The following is a 20,519-nucleotide window of genomic DNA, read 5'->3' as shown; positions in this document are numbered from 1 at the left end:
TTTCCCAAAGTGCTGGGATTATAGGTGTGAGCCACTGTACCTGGCCAATTTGGCCTTCATTTCTAAGCATGGCTTTGATGTTTTCTTTACCTCTTTTCTGTGCTCCACAAATGAATATTTTATCTTTTACTGTCTCACTATATTTTCTCTTCTTTTTCCCACTTCATAGTGTTTATTTTTCAGTATTTTGTTGTGCCTTTTTCTGTTGAGTGTTCTTTATGAGTCTTTTTTTTTTTTTTTTTTTGCCTACTTTTTTCAATTTTGAATGCACAGATCTTTTGCGAGTCCTGGAATGGTTCCTTTCTGGCTAGTGCTGATTTTTAATGAGATGAGCCCCCTCTGGACCTGCCATTTGTAGAAAGTATTCTGGGAGGAAGAGCCATGGCCATATCCAGGCTAACAGGAGCTCTGATTGTGACACAGGGCTGTGTGAATAGTTCTTTTATTCTTTCATTCAGCCAAACCAATAAATATCACTGCAGAGTGGCCCACAATTCACAGCCTCTCTGTTTTTTTTTTTGCCTCATAACAAAATGCTGCTAGTAGACCTTGTCTCTCTTCTTATTCAACTTTGCCTTTGTAGTTTCTTGAAACTTCATGACAAGCAGGGTCCTGGCTCATGCTCACACACCCAGTTGTGATAGTTGCAAATAAGGGATTCTTGGATTTTCACATGAGGACATGCCCTTTACATTGATTTAGTTGAGGGAAATGAGTCAACTATGCCTGGCATGTAGTAAAACCTCAGTTAGGCTGTGTTTGGTCTTCCTTTGTGGTTACTGTGGTGTTTGATTTTGATCTGTTTATTTGTGAGTGTTCTTCACTGGCTTTTTCTGAGATCGGCAGCCATGGCATCTGCTCTCTGAGTTTTCCTAACAACCTTGTTTGTATTTCTCTATTTATATGAGGACTTTCTATTATTATTATTATTATTATTATCATTTGGCTTAGGGATTTTAAGATCTTTTACTTCTGGTGTCTGCCTTTATGTTTTTTGTTCTCTTTGTTGTTTTTAGGTAATTTCTGAGAAGAGGAAGTGCTTCCCTTTCTTCCACTAGATTAAGTTCAGAAGCCACTTATTTATATTTAAAATATCATATTATGTAAAATGTTAATCTAATAACCTAAGTTAGAAATATTATTATTTTCCTCTCTTGCAGTTTGTTAATATAGATGTCTCATTGTTCTCTAGGGCCTCTGTCTTCCCTGGAGCTATTTTTGAGTAACTTGAACGCTTTCTATGAAACGTCATTTTTACTATTGCTAGAAATTTAAACTCAAACTATATTTGTGTTTTTCTCAGTGTAATAAGCCACTTCATTGCTAAAACAAACTTTGTATTATTGAAAATTTCCAACAGATAAAGAGAACAGTATATAAACCTCCATGAATGAATCACACAGATTAAACAGTTATCAACATTTTTCTCATTATTGTTCCATTTAACTCCCCTAGTCTTTTTATATCTAACTCCCCTACTTCTTTTCTTAAAGTATCTTAAAGGAAATCTAGACATCAAGTCATTTCACTTGTCAATATTTTTATATATATTTGAGTAATAGTGAATTTATAATCTAGTTGTGTAACAGTATTAAATCTATCCAATACCTCCTTCATATTCTTATTTCTCTGATTATCTCAAAAATTTCTCTTTGTGGCTGGCTTGCGCCAAGCAACATCCTAACTAGGTTCATATATTGCATTTGGCTGCCATGTCTTTTAAGGTTATTTATTCTGTAATGCTGTAATGAACCCTGTCTTTTTCTTTTATTTGCCATTGATTTGTGGAATTTTTGTTTGTTTGTTTCCATAGAATGTTCATATTCTGGATTTAACTCATTGCTTCCTGTTGGTATCACATAATGCCTTCTCCCCCCCAGTTTTTCCTATGTGTTGGTAGTTGTAGTGAAGACTCGATTAGATTTGTTCCCATTGTGGCAGGCAAGACTATGCAACAGTTGATGCTATGTATACCCTCTTGCACCATATCGTAAGATATGTAATACTAATTGCCTACTTTTTGTGATGTTAAGACAGATCAGGGGCTTTCAGTGGTTTCAACCCAATCCCTCCATTATAAAGCACTTCACACAATATATTTTTCATCTGATATATTAATACTCATTGATTTCATCAATTTCCAGATTCACTACTTCATTAGAGGTTGCAAAATGTCATCTTTCTGATTTTATCATGCCTTCTGCGTTTATTAATTGGGATTCCTCTACAAAGAAGAACTTTTCGTCATTTACCTTTCAGGTAACCTAACATTTAATTCCTTCAAGAAACTTAGAATAAGTGTTTGACTCTCTTTATTTATCAGTTTTCAGATAATAGATTGGTTCTCTAGCAATCTTCAAAGGTAGTCAAGAAGGTATTTTTGTTTTGATATAATTATAAATTCACAATTTTACAAAAAATATATTTGATATGTTTTAGTTCACTGCAGTCATTAATTCTTTTGGCACTTAAATGGTCCTATCTGAAGCAATGGAAGCTCTTCAGATTGGCTTCTGTGTCCTTTGACAGGACCTCATTTGGTTTTGATAGGTTCCTGGTTTTCTAGGACCAGATGTCTCAGGCTTACTTTGTACTGATCATGCAATGGACATGAAATCACTTATTTCTCCTTGTAGATCTAGTTGCTTTTATTGGGAAATGATATATATCAACTAGAATTTGGATGCTAGGAGACCGTTTTATTACTGAGTTGCATTTGTTGTGAAGTCTTTTCAATGGACAGAGCTAGGAAAAGGTAAAATATGTTTAAAAAGACAGCAAATCAGAAGCTTATACTGATATTTCAATTCAAATAGAAGATTATATTAGGTTGGTGCAAAAGTAATGGCAAAAACAGTGATTACTTTTGCTCCAATCTAATAGAATAATGTATACCTACATTTAAATTGTCTCACACTGAAAAGTTTGGCTCTGACATTAACATATTGTTTGTTTGCTTTATCCTGCAACATACTTATAACAGTATCAAGATAACAATTTATATTCCTTTGGGTATATACCCAGTAATGGGAATGCTGGGTCAAATAGTATTTCTGTTTTTAGGTCTTTGAGGAATCCACACTGTCTTCCACAATGGTTGAACTAATTTACACTCCCACCAACAGTGCAAAACCATTCCTTTTTCTCTGCAACTGTTATTTTTTGACTTTTAAATTCTGACTGGAGTGTGATGGTATCTCATTATGGTTTTGAGTTGCATTTCTCTAATTATCAGTAATGTTAAGCTGTTTTTCATATGACTGTTAGTCACATGTATGTCTTCTTTTGAAAAGTGTCTGTTCATGTCCTTTGCCACTCTTTAATGGGGTTGTTTTATTCTTATAAATTTGTTTAAGTTCCTTATAGATGCTGGATATTAGACCTTTGTCAGATGCATAGTTTGCAAAATTTTTTCTCATTCTGTGGGTTATTCGTTCACTCTGTTGATAGTTTTCTTTGCTGTGCCGAAGCTCTTTAGTTTAATTAGACCCCATTTGTCAATTTTTCCTTTTGTTGCATTTGCTTTTGGTGTCTTTGTCATGAAATCTTTGCCTGTTCCTATGTCCATAATGGTGTTGCCTAGGTTGTCTTCCAGGGTTTTTATAGTTTTGGGTTTTACATTTGTCTTTAATTCATCTTGAGTTGATTTTTGTATATAGTGTAAAGAAAGGGTCCAGTTTCAGCCTTCTGCGTATGGCTAGCCAGTTTTCCCAGCACCACTTATAGAATTGCTTGTTTTTGTCAGGTTTGTCGAAGATTAGATGGTTGTATGTGTGTAGACTTATTTCTGGATTCTCTATTCTGTTCCATGTGTCTGTTTTTGTACCAGTACCATGTTTTGGTTACTGTAGTATAGTTTGAAATTGGGTAGTGTGATGCCTCCAGCTTTGCTCTTTTTGCTTAGGATTGCCTTGGCTATTCAGGCTCTTTTTTAGTTCCATATGAATTTTAAAATAATTTTTTTCTAGTTCTGTAAAGAATGTTGTTGGTAGTTTGATAGGAATCACATTGAATATAATTCAGTGTGATTGAATCTGCTCAGATTGCTTTGGGCAGTATGGCCATTTTAATGATATTGATTCCTCCTATCCAAGAGCATGGGATGTTCTTTCCATTTGTTTGTGTCATCTCTCATTTCTTTAAGCAGTGTTTTGTCATTTTCATCGTAGAGATCTTTCACCTCCCTGGTTAGCTGTATTCCCAGGTATTTTATTCTTTTTGTGGCAATTATGAATGGGATTGCTTTCCTGATTTGGCTCTCGACTTGGCTGTTGTTGGTGTACAGGAATGTTAATGATTTTTGTATGTTGATTTTGTATCCTGAAACTTTTCTGAAGTTGTGTATCAACTAAAGGAGCTTTTGGGCCAAGACTACGGAGTTTTCTAGATATAGAATCATGTCCATCTGCAAACAGGGATGGTTTGACTTTCTCTCTTCCTATTTGGATGCCTTTGTTTCTTTTCTTGCCTAATTGCCCTTGATAAGACTTCTAATACTATGTTGACTAGGAGTGGTGAGAGAGGGAATCCTTGTCTTGTACAGCTTTTCAAAGAGAATGTTTTCAGCTTCTGCTCATTCAGTATGATGTTAGCTGTGGGTTTGCCACAGAAGGCTCTTTTTATTTTGAGGTATGTTCCTTCAATGCCTAATTTATTGAGAATTTTTAGCATGAAGCGGTGTTTAATTTCATTGAAAGCCTTTTCTGCAGCAATTGAGATAATCATGTGGCTTTTGTCTTTAGTTCTGTTATTGTGATGAATCACATGTATTGATTTGTATATGTTGAAACAAACTTGAATCCCAGGGATAAATCCTACTTGATCATGGTGGATAAGTTTTTCGATGTGCTGCTAGATTTGCCAGTATTTTGTTGAGGATCTTTGTTTCAATGTTCATCACTGATATTGTCTGGAACTTTTCTTTTTTTGTGGTGTCTCTGCCAAGTTTTGGTATCAAGATGATGCTGGCCTCCTAGAATGAGTTAGGGAGGAGTCACTTCTCAATTTTTTGGAATAGTTTCAGCAGGAATGGTACCAGCTCTTCTTGTACATCTGGTAGAATTCAGCTGTGAGTCTTCTCTTTTCTTTTTTATTAGTTTAGCTAGTGGTATATCTACTTCATTAATTAAAAAAAAACAGTTCCTGGATTATTATTATTATTATTTTTAGACAGAGTCTTACTCTATCACCCAACTGGAGTGCAGTGGCATGATCTTGGCTCACTGCCAGCTCTGCTTCCCAGGTTCAAGCAATTCTCATGCCTCAACCTCTCCAGTAGTTGGGATTACGGGCATGGGCCACTACACCCGGCTAATTTATTTATTTATTTTCATTTTTTAGTAGAGATGGGGATCGCATCATGTTGGCTAGGCTGGTCTCGAACCCCCAACCTTGGCCTCCCAAAGTGCTGGGATTAAAGTGTGAGCCTCCACACCTGACTTTGATCTTTTGAATGGTTTTTCATATCTCAATCTCCTTCAGTTCAGCTCTGATTTTGGTTATTTCTTGTCTTCTGCTAGTTTTGGGATTTGTATGCTCTTGGTTCTCTAGTTCTTTCAGTTGTGATGTTAGGTTGTTAACTTGAGATCTTTCTAACTTTCTGATGTGGGCATTTAGTGCTATAAATTTCCTTCTTAATACCTCCTTTGCTGCATCCCAGAAATTCAGTATCTTTGTTCTGATTAGTTTCAAAGAACTTCTTGATTTTTGCCGTAATTTTATTATTTACCCAAGTCATTCAGGAGCAGGTTATTCAAATCCCATGTAACTTGTCTGGTTTTAAGTGAATTTCTTAGTCCTGATTCCTAATTTGATTGTGCTGTGGTCCGTGAGACTGTTTGTAGCTGGCTTGATTTTCAGATCAACTGTCAGGGTATCACAGTGCTTGTGTTCAGGAACCCTTATTTTACTTAAAATACTAACAATAACTTAATTATTAGTTATTGTTGGTTTCTCACAGTGCCTCATTTATAAATTAAGCTTTATTATAGGTATGTGTGCATAGGAGATAACCCAGTATATGAACGGTTTGATACTATCTGAGGTTTGGGCATCCACTAGGGGTCTTAGAACTATCCCCATGGATAAGGGGAGACTACTGCACCTCCTTTTCATACTCTGCTCTTTGGAAGGAAGTCATTAATCACAGCCCACACAAGCGGGGAACAGTTACACTCTACCTCATTCTGGGGGAGTACTTACATAAATTGTTTGGAATTCTTCAATGTGACAGTTGTCTATCCTCTCTTACTGATTTACTCAGTCATTTATTTATAGCATTATAGGTTTATTTTGTACTTTGCACTGTAATCCAATACATATATTTATTTATTTACTTCATCGCTCAACTTTTTCCAATGTGGCCATTGGCAGCACTTTTAATTGACACCTTGTGTTTTTTCATTTTTGTTTGCTTCTTCGTTATTTAAAAAGCTTCCTTACTTTCTGACATGGCAAGATGCTCCAGGATCATCTTCTATGTCTCCTGCCGTAGTCCTAAAATCAGCCATTTCTCCAAGGACCACTTGCTCCTAGTCAGGGTTCTTCAGATAAACTGAACCAATAGGAGATAAATGTATAAAGAGATTTATTTTAAGGAATTCACTAATATAACTACGGAGAATGGCAAATCCAAAATCTGCAGAGCTGATGTATCAGTTTGACTTTGAAGGCTGGAAGCTGCTGTAGAACCAGAGGGAGCTATTGTCCCAGTTTGAAGGCCATGAGGTAAGAGAATTCTCTCCTACTAGAGGGAGTGTCAGTCAGACTTTTGTTCTATTCAGGCCTTCAGCTGATTGAATAAGGCCTACCCACAATAGGGAGGGCAATCTGCTTTACTCAGTCTATGGATTCAAATCTTAATCTCATCCAAAACATCCTCACAGAAATACTTAAAATAGTGTTGACCAAATATCTGGGCACCTGTAGCCCAGTTAAGCTGACACATAAAATTAACCATCATGTTAACAGTGGGTAGCAGTGGGTAACAGCTTTAGCAACCAAGATCTAGGTACAAGATGTGCTCATTGCTACTGGGGTGTTATTACTTCTGGGCCCTGTTAGCTGACAATAAACATATTTCTATATATAATTATCTGTAACCATTTGTATCTATTATTCAAGTCTCAACTTGAATTCATTACCACATGGATCATTCTAGCATCTTCCCTTGCTTATCTACAACCTCATATAACAACAGCAAAAACCCTGGCTGCAACTATCTGCTATCCATTTACTTAATTGTTCTGTTCCTCAGTATATATTGTGATGGGACAGTATAACATGAATGGAACACATAACATCCATTGAAGTTGCCACATAAAATTAATCATCAGAACATATGCTGTGGAATAGAATTAAAATTAGAGGGAAGATGGTGGATAGGAGACAGGGTTGACTTGCAGCTCCCACTTTGATGAACAGAACATCATGTGGAGACTCACACTGTAAACTTTTGCTGCAGGAACCACTGCAGAAGCATACCAGGAAAACAGAAAGAAATCACAGATTTTTTGAAAAAAGCAGCAGGCCTCTGCAAATTCCACAAGACAGATGAAGAACTCTAATCACAAAAGACATAAACTCTTGAGAGCTTTATGACCCCAGCCATAACCTGAGAAACCTGAATACTTATCCTGGTCAACTTAGGGCAAAGCTTATATTCCCCTTCTACTATTGCAACTAGTGCTTTCTCAAAAGTGCCACCTCCTGGCTGGAGGCCAACGAACTCAGGACAGTACAGCAACTTAAGACAGAACAGCCCTGCTCCAAAGAAGGAGAAAACAATAGCTCATTACACTGCCTGCAACATTCTGGTCTGTCCACGTGACAACTTCACTGCTAGCATAACCAGCATTCGAGAAAACCAGCACACTAAACGTATCGACAACCAAAGACCCTCACAGAGTCTACTTCACTCCCCTGCCACCTCCACCAGTCATAAAGAGAAATGAAATGATGGCATTCATAGCAGTCTGGCTAAAGTTGGAGACCACTATCTTAAGTGAAGTGACTCAGGAATGGAAAACCAGATGTTGCATGTTCTCACTTATAAGCAGGAGCTAAGCTATGAGGATGCAAAGGCATACAAATGATATAATGAACTTTGGGAACTTGGGGAGAAGGGTAGAAGTGGGGTGAGGGATAAAAGACTACACACTGGGTACAGTGTACACTGCTTGGGTGATGAGCGCACCAGAATTTCAGAAATCACCACTAAAGAATGTTTCCATGCAACCAAACACCACCTGTTCTCCCAAAACTATTGAACTTGTTTTTTTAAAAAAACATATGTTGTGAAATAGAAAAATGTTTTTAAATTATTGTGGAATATTTTTGTGGGAATTCCCAGATATCTGGTAAAACATCATTCAGGGTGTGTCTGTGAGTATGTTTCTGGATGAGATTAATATTTGAATATATATGCTGAGTAAAGCAAATTGCCCTACTTATGTGAGTGGGCCTCATTAAATTAGTTAAAGGGAAGAATAGAACAAACAGGTTAGTAAGAGAGAATTCTTTTTGCCTAATAGCATTTGAGCTAGATTTTTTCTGCCTTTAGACTCAAACTAGAACACTTGCTTTCTTGGGTCTCCTGCTTGTCCACTGCAGATCTTGAGACTTGTCAGCCACCTGAATCACATCAACCAATTCATTATAATCTCTCTCTCTCTCTCTCCAAATAGATAGATAGTTAAGTAGATCGATAGATGCAGATAGGTAGATAGATAGAGAGATAGAGATATACATATATATGTGTGCCTGTATATATATATCTTATAGTTTCCATTACTCTGGAGAACACTGACTAAAACACAGGCCTAGTGGTTTCAGAATTGTTAGTCATCCCACCATGGGAAGCAACCTTATCAATTCAAGTACAATACTGACATACGGTTCTTACAAGTTTCTTTGCCTTTAGTCTCATAGACTCCACTCACTTCCAGAGTTCCTAATGTCAGCCTTTTTTCTCCCCATCCACTTCAGGGAGATGATTTCATACATTTGTAATATAGTTAGATCCTTTTCCCACATTGTACATTCCATTCTAGGATCTCTCAATCTCATAAATCATTTTCTTTAATTTCAAACATTAAGGTTTACTCTGCAGTATAAAATTCTATGAGTTTTCCCTAATAAAAATCCCACAGTATAAAATTCTATGAGTTTTCCCCATAAAATCCCAGCAAATTACTTTGTGGATATCAACAAACTGATTCTAAAGTTTTTATGGTGAGGCGGAAGACCCGAAATAGCTAACACAATATTGAAGGAGAAGGAAGTCAGAGGACTACAAGCATCCTACTTTAAGACTTACTATGAAACTACAGTAACAAAGACACTGTGGTATTGGTGAAAGAATAGACAAATAGATGAAGGAACAAAATAGAGAGCTCAGAATTTGATCTACATAAATACAATCAACTGATCTTTGTCAAAGAAGCAAAGGCAATACAAAGACAGCCTTGTCAACAATTAGTGCTGGAATAACTAGATATCTACATGTAGAAAAACAAATTTGGATATGGGGCGTATACTCGCCACAAAAATTAACTTAGAATGGATCGTAACCCTAAATGCAAGATGCAAAACTGTAAAGCTCCTAAAAGATAACATAGGAGAAAGCTTTGATAACCTTAGGTATGACAATGACATTTTAGATACAATACCAAAGTCAGGAACCATAAAAGAGATAATTGATGAAATGGACTTCATTAAAATTATTAATAAAACTTCTGCTCTGCAAAACACACTACCAAGAGAATGAGAATTCAAGTCACAGACTGGAAGAAAATATTGGTAAAAGACACATTCGATAAAGGAAGGTTATCCAAACTGTACAAAGAACTCTTAAAATTAATAATAAGTAATCCATTGATTATAAAATGGGCCAAAGTCTTTAACAGACCTATCACCAATGCAGATATACAAATGGTAAATGAGCATAGGTCATCAGAGCAATGCAACTTAGCACAATGAGATACCACTACGTGCCTATTAGAATAGCTAAATCCAGAACACTGACCATACCAAATGCTGGCAAGGATGTGGAGCAACAGGAACTCTCATTCATTGCAATGCAAAATGGTATGGCTACTTTGGAAGAGTGTCTGGCCATTTCTTACAAAACTAAGCATACTCTTACCACACAATTCAGCAACTGCATGCCTTGGTGTTTACCCAAATGAGTTAAAAAATTATGCCCATCAAAAAGCCTGCACACAGATATTTATAGTAGCTTTATTCCTAATTTCCCAAACTAGGAAGCAACCAACATATCTTTCAGTAGGTGAATGGTAAGTCAACTGTGGCCCATCAGGACAATGAAATATTATTCAATACTAAAATGAAATGAGCTATCAAGCCATGAAAACACATGGAGGAAACTTAAATGCATATTACTAGGTGAAAGAAGCCAACCTGAAAAGGCTGCATACTGTATGATTCCAACTATATGACGTGCTGGAAAAGGAAAACAGCTATGAAGACAGTAAAAAGATCATTGGCTGCCAAGACTTAGTTGGGAAAGATAAATAGGTGGAGCACAGAAGATTTTTTAGGGCAGTGAAATGAATTTGTATGATACTATAGTGGTAGATACATGTTATCCATTTTTCATAACCATAGAATGTACAACAGCAAGAGTTAACCCTACTGTAAGCTTGGACTTTGGTTAATAATGACGTCAACATAGATTTGATTGTAACAAATGTACCACTCTGGTGGGGGCTGTTGATAGTGAGTGAGGCTATGAATTTGTGTGGGCAGTGGGTATATGGTAAGCTTTTGTACCTCTGGACAATTTTACTGTGAACCTAAAACTGCTCTAAAAAATAAAGACAATATAGATAAACCTGGCAGACATTATGCTAAGTGAAGTAAGCCAGACATAGGATGACAAATACTACATGGTCTCACTTATTGGTGTTATGTAGAAGAGACGAACTTATGGAAGTTTAGAGTAGAATGATGGTTATGAGAGACTGGGGGAGGGGGTGGGGATGGGATAGAACGGGAATAGCTGGTCAAAGAGCACAATTTCAGTTAGATGAGAGGAATAAGTTTTGAGATCTATTGTGCAGCAGGGTGACAATCATCAATAATAATATATTGCATATTTCAAAATAGCTAAGAAAGTAAATTTCAAATGTCTCACCACAGAAAATGATAAAGCAAGGTGATAGATATATTAAGTAGCTTGATTTAATCATTTCATATTTTGTATATATATAAAAACATCATATTGTACCTCATAAATTTATGCAATTTTGTTTTTGTCAATTTAAAATGATATTAATTTTTAAAATGCCCCCAAAATTCTATGGATTTTGACAAATGCATAATGTGACCTCACCGCTACAATTGTTTCACTTATCACCTTGCAAAGATCCTTTGCCTTTTCATATAAACTTTATCCAGTTTATTGATATTTGCACAATAGCTTGCTGGGATTTTAATTGGGATTGTGTATGAATCTATGTATCAGTTTAGAGAGAATTGACAGCTTAATAATTCTGAGTCTTCCAATCTACCAATCTGGATTGTCTCTTCATTTATTTATATCTTTGATTTATTTCATCATTATTTAGTAGTTTTCCACTTACGGAGTCTCTTTATATTTTGTTAGATTTATGCCTAAGCATTTAATCTTTTGGTGTTATTGTGAAAGGTATTGATTTTTAATTTCAAATTTCAGTTCCTCATTGCTGGTATATAAGAAAGTACTTACTTTTGTGTAGTAACCTCGTGGCCTGCAACTTTGCTGTCTTTGCTTATTGCTGCCAGGAAAGTTTTGGTAGATTCTTTGAAATTTTCTACATTGACTAAATGTCATATGAGAATAAAGAGAGTTTTAAAAAAAATTTTCTAATATATATTACTTTTATTGCTTTTTCTCATCTTACTGCTGCAGTTAAACTTCCAGTACAATGCGAGTAACAGTGGAGAGAGGGGACATGTCTGCCTTGCTCTCGAACTATGTGAAAACAGCCTAGTCTCTCGCTATTAAGTATGATGTTAACTATGGGATTTTTTATTTTTCTTATGTTCTTCACCAAGTTGAGGAAGGTGCCCTCCATTTCTTGTTTGCTGACAGGCTTGTTTTCTTTGAAACATGAATTGGTGTTGGGTTATATAATCAACTTTTTCTGCATCAATTGATGTATTATTTTTCTTTTTTAGTCCTCTGATATGGTAGATTTTATTGATGGCTTTTGAATGTTACACTAGCCTCACATATATATGATAAATCCTGGCTAGTTATGGTGTATAACTTTTAAGTACTTGGTAGGATTAAATTTGGTAATATTTTGTTGAGCAATTTTGCATCTATGTTTATAAAAGGTATTGGTCTATAGTTTTCTTTTCTCAAAATGTCTTTATCTAGTTTTGGTGTTAGAGTAATACTGACCTCTGTAGAATGAGTTATAAAGTGTTCTCTCTGCATCTGTTTCCCAGAAGACGTTGTAGACAATCGGTATCATTTCATTTTTAAATGTTAATAGAATTAACCAATAAAAATATCTGGGCCCGGTACTTTCTTTTAGAGAGGCTATAAATTATTGATTCAACTTATTTAATAGGTATGTGAGTATTCCAATCTATTTCTCCCTGTGTGAATTTTGGTAACCTGTGTCTTTCAAGGATTTGGTGCATTTCATCATAGTTTCAAGTTTGTTCATTTGTAGTTTTCCTTTATTATGCTTTGAATGTCCATATACTATAAGATTTTTATTTTTTATATGGATACACATATATGCACATTGTTTTAAACCTCCTTTTGGTATACTTCTACATCCTAGATAATTTACCTTGTCAGTTATTTTCCTTTTCATTATACCTCATGAGTATATAACTGTATGTGTGGTCAGTGGGCTTGGGTCAGTTATGACATGCGTGCTGTTGGGGAGATCTGGAGGGCAATGAGGAGACATCAATGTCGGAAGCTGCCCATGTTGCTGAGGAAAAGCCTAAGGGTGAACACAGCGGGAATCTGACACAGCAGGATCCTGAAACACCTTCTGTGAATTTGCCAACCAAATAAAATGTCTCTAGTGATGTGGGAGCCAAAATGTTAGGGGGATAATTGTCACTCCTGAGGAAAACAGGAACTGAGGTTGCCCAAAGGCAACGCTAGCTGACCATCCGCTCATATCCTGAGACTTTCCTTAGCCATTCAGAGATGCCAGTCCAGTTCACAGACAGGCCAGTTCACTCCTGAGGGAGGAATATAACTGTCTCTTCTGATAAACAGACTCGGTTTCATGGAATCTCTGTGAGAGGCTTAGAGTACGAAAGGGAGGGAATTTCCATTCTTGTTTTGCTTTCCCATTTCAAGGAATAAGCATGTGAGTTTTGTGCCTGGCTGTTTGGTTTTTTATTTTTTATTTTTCAATTTATTTTTTGAGACAGAGTCTTGCTCTGTTGCCCAGGCTGGAGTACAGCAGCGTGATCTCAGCTCACTGCAACCTCCCTCCTGCTCCCGGGTTCAAGTGATTTTCCTGCCTCAGCCTTCCGAGTAGCTGGGATTGGCACCCACCACCATGCTCAACTAATTTTTATATTTTTAGTAGAGATGGGATTTCACCATGTTGGCTAGGCTGGTCTCAAACTCCTGACCTCAGGTGACCCACCCACCTCAGCTTCCCAAAGTGTGGGGATTACGGGTGTGAGCCACCGCCCCCAGCTCTTTGGATTTTAATTGTATCAGCTTTAATGTCCCATTTCCCTGTTGTGAAGATTACTGTGGTGCATATCCATGTGCGTATAGCTTTCTGCATTTGCACGTTCTCCTCAGGATACATTTCCAGAGGTGTAATTTCAGTTCTAAGTAGGCACATATTGATTGCTGTTGATACACCTTGTCAAACAATTTTCTTAGTCATGGGGCAATTCTAAGTATAAATAAAGTATCTTATTTTCTTCTCAAATGACTTTTATTCTATTTGGCCAAAAATGGTTCTCCGCCTGGGCATTTAGGCCAAGCGCCAGTGTATAAGGAGGAGTAGTCTTAGAGACCAAGTCAGAGGCACTGGGCTGCCAGTTCCTACATACAGTAAAACGAGAGTGGACAATCATGGTGGACCAAATGCCTCCCACACCACTTGCCAAACATTTAGGAGGAATTTGATCTGAGAAGAGACCTGAATATCAGGATACCATAGTGCTGTTAATTGAACCTCTCTAAAGGAGAAGGTTTAAGCACATGGGGATATGGACTATCAGTTAAAAATAAAAAGGCATTTGTCAACTGAAAAAGCTGAAGAAATATTGGTACCATGCATTCTTTAAAACCTGCTTTATTTAGAAATTACAAAGAGCAAAGAGCAGAGAATTCATCACAGGGAGACAGACTGTATACATCATACGACTAGTCACTTGCACTTCCATGGATACTGCAGGGGGAGTTCACAATACTTTTAAGGTAGGGAGTTTGGGGGCCAATGGAAAATAAGTGGAAGCTGTTCTGACATAAGCCCCAGGCAGTTTTCAGTAATGAAAAGGAGCAGAGATCATTTTCTTATCATGCTCAGCCTCAGAGATAACAATTTTGGAGGCAAGAAATTAATAATTTAGTAACAGAGTGAAGCTCCAGTGGTGATTACATCATGATGTAAAATCAGAGGTTGATCTGATGGTGAGCAATGGGTGCTCAGATGGGGCTGGTATAGACAGAGAGAAGTGAGGGCACTAAGCATCCATCCCCAGCTCTACCTGGGAGAGCAGGGGAGACTGGAAGCCAGGAGAGGACAGGCAGCCTGAGGAGAGGGCTCTGCAGCCAGAGAGGGGCCTGAGAACTGTGGGACCGAGAGCTGGTGGCAGCACTTCAGTGCTTGTAGCTCTTCCTGCTGGAGGAGGAGGTGGTGGTGTACTTGATGGTGGAACTGCCACCTCCAACAGAGCTGAGGCCACCCCCAATGGCTCTGCCGCTGCTGGAACTGAAGCCACCTCCAACGCCAAGACCACTGCCATAGGAGTAGCTGCTTCCTCCACCCAGGCCTAAGCCACTGCCGACACCGCTGGCACCGCCATAGCCACTGGAGACGGTGGATTGTACCACAGCTGTGGTGGGGAGGGGGACAAGGACACAAGAAGCCACGGTGAGCTCATCCTGTCAGCCTGAGCCCAGTCAGAAGAGTGCAAGGGCAGGGGAGGAAGGCAAGCAAAGGTACTTACAGATGTTGACTTGTCCAACGCCTTCGCCATTCAGCCTGTGGAGAGGAACACAGGGAGGGTGAGACCTGAGAGAGCCCTTCCTTCCCTGGACCAGTGTGGGCAGCCTCGGTGTGTGGAAGAGTCCATGGGAAACAGCTCTTAGTTTTCTCTCAAGAAAAGCAATTATGGCCATGGGCAGTGCACCCTAGAGTTGTGCTCAGTGCCAGGCACCTTGAAGATGGACTCAACTGTTGGAGGAAGCCGCGTCAGTTACCCACCTGCACTCCTCGCCCTCCAGCAGCTTGCGGTAGGTGGCAATCTCCACGTCCAGGGCCAGCTTCACGTTCATCAGCTCCTGGTACTCCTTCAGCAGCCGGGCCAGGTCCTGCTTGGCCTTCTGCAGGGCATCCTCCAGCCCTTCCAGCTTGTTCTTGGCATCCTTGAGTGCCATCTCCCCACGCTGCTCAGCATCAGCAATGGCGGCCTGCAGGCTGGCACACTGGAAGAGGAAAGAAATAGAAGGAACTTATCATCCAGTCTTCCAGAGGAGACTAAACCTGGCTGGTTCTTTTCTAGTGAAGAAGGGCTCAGGGGCCCAGAATTGATGGTGAATGAGCTCTGACTCTTCTTGTCTATTGTTTTTTTATTTTACAGTTTTTGTCCAGTCTGGTTCATTTGAAAAAAAACAAAACAAAACTCATAACCCTTTTTGTGAACCACTCTGCAGGAGAATGTGGATATGTACTACTGGGAGACACTGCAGTGGACATAGACACTGGAAGAAATGGACCTGCTGGTTTGTTTGGATTGTTGTCTCCACAGTCAAATCAAGACCACTTATGATTACCTCATATAGATGCCACTAACATACACGAAATTAAGACCATCCTGAAGTGAGGTGATGAGTCTTCATATAAGACTGCTGAGACCTTGCCTTCCTCCCACTCAGAATCTCTCATCTACTTGGGTAACACTTTTTTGTCTTTCGCCCTTCCTCTACTCTCTCTTTTATCTTGAGTCTCGAGCAGATTTAAAACAACGTTCCTTGTGCTTTCTTACCTGCCCTTTTCTTTTTCAATTTGTTCCTTTGCAGTTTCCAAGTCAGTCTTCCTATGGAAATACATCCAATTCCTTCCAAGCTTGTCCAACCTATAGCCCACGGGCCACATGCAGCCCAGGATGGTTTTAAATACAGCCCAACACAAATACTTAAACTTTCTTAATACATTATGAGAGTTTTTTTCTTTTTCTTTTTCTTTTTGAGACAGAGTTTTTCTCTGTCACCAAGGCTGGAGTGTAGTGGCGTGATACCGGCTCACTGCAACCTCCGCCTCTGCGGCTCAAGCGATTCTCCTGCCTCAGCCTCCTGAGTAGCTGGGACTACAGGCATGTTCCACTATGCCTGGCTAATTTTTTTGTATTTTGAATAGAGGCAGTGTTTCACCATGTTGGTCAGGCTTGTCTCTCACTCCTGACCTCATGATCCACTAGCCTCAGCCTCCCAAAGTGCTGGGATTACAGGCATGAGCCAACAGACAAGACTGTACGTTTTTTGTTTTGTTTTGTTTTAGTTTATCAGCTATTGTTTGTATTAGTGTATTTTATGTGTGGCCCAAGATAGTTCTTCTTATTCCACTGTGACCCAGGGAAGCCAAAAGATTGGACACTCCTGATCTAAACCATGTTTTTGCAGCTCTGAGCACCTTGACTGGTTCTCTCACCTGTTTGTGTCATGCCCTAGGTAGGATCCGTGTCTCCTAACCAGTGGGTACCCAGTAACGGTAGGAACTGATAGTCTCCTCTCCCTGGTTTTCATTAGTTCCAGGGGGATTTTCCCTAATATAATGGCTGATGACTGCCTGAGGAAATGACAAGAAAATGCTTCGGTTCTCCATTGCCCTTCACCTTACCTGCTTCTTGACGTGGTCAATCTCAGATCTCAGCCTCTGGATCATGCGGTTGATCTCAGCAATCTCCTGCTTGGTGTTGCGCAGGTCGTCCCCATGTCTGCCCGCTGTGACCTGCAGCTCCTCGTACTGCAGTCCAGAGGTGGAGAGAGAGACAGTGTCTACGGGTTCTTACCTGGCTAACGATGACTTTCACTTGTGTATCATGCATGTCATGAAGTGAACCTAATGGCTTCTCCCCAAGGAACTTGAGGAAAAGCTGATGTTATGTGGTGGGTGGATACTAAACACTAGAGTCACAGACCATCCTCATTATGGCACCATTGCCTGCCTAGTTTCTTTAGGGAGTACAAATTTTCTGTACCATTTTCTAAAAGTCAGCAATCAGGATGAAGCTAAATGCAGAGATGACTAGGTCCTTGCCTATGGTAGTTTTCCTCCTGCATTGGGCTCTTTTTCCTCCTTGACTTGGGCATAAGTTCCGCAAATGTCTACTCTAATAGTGCAGGTGCACGTCCTGTGAGAGGACCCTGGCTTCCTGTAAGGGGATGTCCCCAGTGAAGTCTGCAGTTCTCTGGCATTCAGGGCTGGACACAGGGATTCCTCAGCGGCTGCCCACCCTCTGCTCACCTTGCTCTGGTACCAGGACTCGGCCTCAGCCCGGCTCCTCTGAGCAATCTCCTCGTATTGGGCCTTGACCTCAGCGATGATGCTGTCCAGGTCCAGGTTGCGGTTGTTGTCCATGGACAGCACCACGGATGTGTCTGAGATGTGGGTCTGCATCTGGGACAGCTCCTGCAGAACAGAAGGTCATAAGATCAACTTCACTTCTGACATTTACAGAGATACCCAGCCCTATACATCTTCTCCCCTTTGCAGACCCCATCAGAGTAAACAGAAGGACAGTGGAGATGCTTACTGCTTCATACAAGGCTCTCAGGAAGTTGATCTCGTCTGTGAGAGTGTCTGCCTTGGCTTGCAGTTCAACCTTGTTCATGTAGGCAGCATCCACGTCCTGGGGAAAGAGCCAACAACCTGGAGTTACCTGAGCACAGCTTCCCAATCTACCCACCTTCTAGTTCCCCTACCGATTCTCCTCTCCCAGGTGAGTGACAACACAGAGCCACTTCTGTCCTTCTAAGTGAATTTGAACCCCCGACTTCATCTGCTCACCTTCTTCAGAGTCACAAATTCATTCTCTGCTGCTGTGCGCTTGTTGATTTCATCCTCATATCTGCAGGAAGGAAGGCATGGGATATATTAGAGCCAGTGGGTAGGATGAAACAGAAAAGCAGCCTGGGATCCAACATTTTCCCAAATGGAATATATTCTAATTGAGCTTTCCTGTCATAGAGCACCTAAGGGACGGTTTTTGCTTCTCCTAAATTTGTCACTTCTTTAATCTCCCTATCCTCCCATAACCATTTGTGGTTCTTGCAGGTTTGCTCCTAGGGACTAATTTGTGCTTTCCGTTTCCATGGACATGGGTTGTTAGGAATCCCACCCCCATCTGGCCCTGGTCACCCAATAGTCTTGAAGTGTGTGCTGCAGGAAATTGAGTCCATTTCTCCTATTTAACTCACTTGTTCTTGAAGTCCTCCACCAGGTCCTGCATGCCTCTGAGCTCCGAGTCCAGGCGGCCCCGTTCCCCAACGATGCTGTCCAGCTGCCTCCTGAGGTTGTTGATGTACTGCTCGAACAACGGCTCCAGGTTCTGCCTCACGGTCTTGGTGCCCTGCTCCTGCAGCAGGGTCCACTTGGTTTCCAAAACCTTGTTCTGCTGCTCCAGGAACCGCACCTGGAGGGGAAGCAAGACGGTCATTTTCCAGGCAAAGGAAGGAAGAAAAAGTGTCTGATATCTGGTTTCCTGGCAGGTCCAGGAGGTCCCCATGGTGCTGGGCTACTACAGTGCATGTAGAGAGGCTCAGGCTGGGCTCGGCTCCCCCAACTCCTTCTCCTTTGCACCCCACCAATCTCACTAGAGAAATTGTCCCACGGACCATTGAGGTGTGTGTTCTCACGCTGTAAGCTATTGATGGTATCAGTGAGTTTCAACATTTCTTCGTTTTCTTTTTCCAAGCACAGTCACAAATCTAGTTTAAAAATACTATTTACCTGATGTGTTGTACAGTTTTTATTACTGATAGGACCTCAATTAGGAGGGATATTAGATGTTGCCTTATGATTAGATTCCAGTCTACTTTCCCATTTAGTGTGGTGTCTCCCCTCAAATATTCTGATGTTATGATCATTCTCTGTTTTTAAAATTAATTAGCATTTCTCTCTGTTTTATAGTTGTTTCTATGCCCATTTTTTCTTAATCCAGCCAGATTATCTTTTTCTTTTCTTTCTAAATTTTTTTCCTCTTACTCAGAACGCATAGTGTAATTTACCAGCTCATATACTCTTGGCATTTGCTTTGTAATCTCTTAGACACTTTAGAGGGAAGAGTTAACCTACTCCACTCTCTGATAGCCTCATCTGTGCTTCAGGGTTGTGAAAAGTTGTGGCTTTCCCTAGGCAGGAGTGAGAACCAATCCGGAGATCCCATTTGGGAGTGATGTTGGTCCCTGCTGCCGGCTGTGCGGCTGTGCACCCGAAGCCACGTGCACTCTCTGCAGAGCTGGGCTGAGTCCCCTTCTCCCTCCCTCCTAGGTCTCCCTGGCAGGAATGTGTTCCTCCTCTGGTCTGGGGACCCTGAAGTGCCCCATGGAGGGCATGACCCTGGCTCACCTTGTCGATGAAGGAGGCGAACTTGTTGTTGAGGTTCTTGATCTGCTCGCGCTCCTCGGCCCGCACCCGCTGGATGGCGGGGTCGATTTGCAGGTTGAGGGGAGTCAGGAGACTCTGGTTGACGGTGACCTCTTGGATGCCTCCAGGGGGGCACACAGGGAAGCCAGGGCCCCCAAAGCCACCAGCAAGGCCGGCTCCACCACCCAGACCAAAGCCAATGCCGGCTCCACCACCGAAACCAAATCCACTCCCGGCGCCACCAAAGCCATAGCTGCCTCCGGCTCTGCTGCCATAGCCGCCACCGATGGCACAGCTGCCCCCTCCAATGGAGATCCTCTTGGAGCCCCCCAGGCCATACAGGCTGCGGCTGCCAAAGCCAGCTCCTCCACATGCGCCACCCAGGCCACCACTGCCCCTGGAGCGGGACACGGAGACGCTGCTGAAGCCAGAGCGGCTGACCCCAGGGAGCCTGGCTGAGCCGGCACTGAAGCCCCTGCGGCTGCTGCTGTGGCTCCTGATGGTGGTGGATGTGCTGGCCATGGTTCCAGGAGATGAGAGGGCTGTGGAGAGCGTGAGAGGCTGGAGGTGAGAGGGAAGAGAAGCAGGACTAAGAATCAGGCTCCGGGCAGCAGCTTATATATGGAGAGCATGGGCTGGGCCCAGTCCTGGAAGGTGAGCTTGCAGGTTGGGAAGGGCTGGGCTTTACAAATAATGAGATCACACCTG

The 20,519-nt window shown here is 40.8% G+C and overlaps 1 protein-coding gene across 1 annotated transcript; it reads right to left on the bottom strand.

Annotated features, from left to right (window-relative positions):
- Positions 1 to 14,280: 14,280 nt before the first annotated feature.
- LOC112619079 (keratin, type II cytoskeletal 6A) lies at positions 14,281 to 20,467 on the bottom strand. The gene is made up of 9 exons (XM_025376910.1): positions 19,794 to 20,467; positions 18,644 to 18,858; positions 18,234 to 18,294; positions 17,980 to 18,075; positions 17,691 to 17,855; positions 17,064 to 17,189; positions 15,432 to 15,652; positions 15,175 to 15,209; positions 14,281 to 15,060 (listed from the first exon to the last, which is right to left on the bottom strand). The coding sequence occupies exons 1-9, from the start codon at positions 20,331 to 20,333 to the stop codon at positions 14,825 to 14,827; spliced, it is 1,695 nt and encodes a 564-aa protein (XP_025232695.1). The 5' UTR covers positions 20,334 to 20,467; the 3' UTR covers positions 14,281 to 14,824.
- Positions 20,468 to 20,519: the final 52 nt, after the last annotated feature.

This window comes from Theropithecus gelada, chromosome 2, assembly GCF_003255815.1.
Source record: "Theropithecus gelada isolate Dixy chromosome 2, Tgel_1.0, whole genome shotgun sequence".
In the NCBI taxonomy this organism is placed as follows: Eukaryota; Metazoa; Chordata; class Mammalia; order Primates; family Cercopithecidae; genus Theropithecus; species Theropithecus gelada.
The sequence above is the reverse complement of the archived record's forward strand: the minus strand, read 5'-3'. Positions and strand labels throughout refer to the sequence as shown.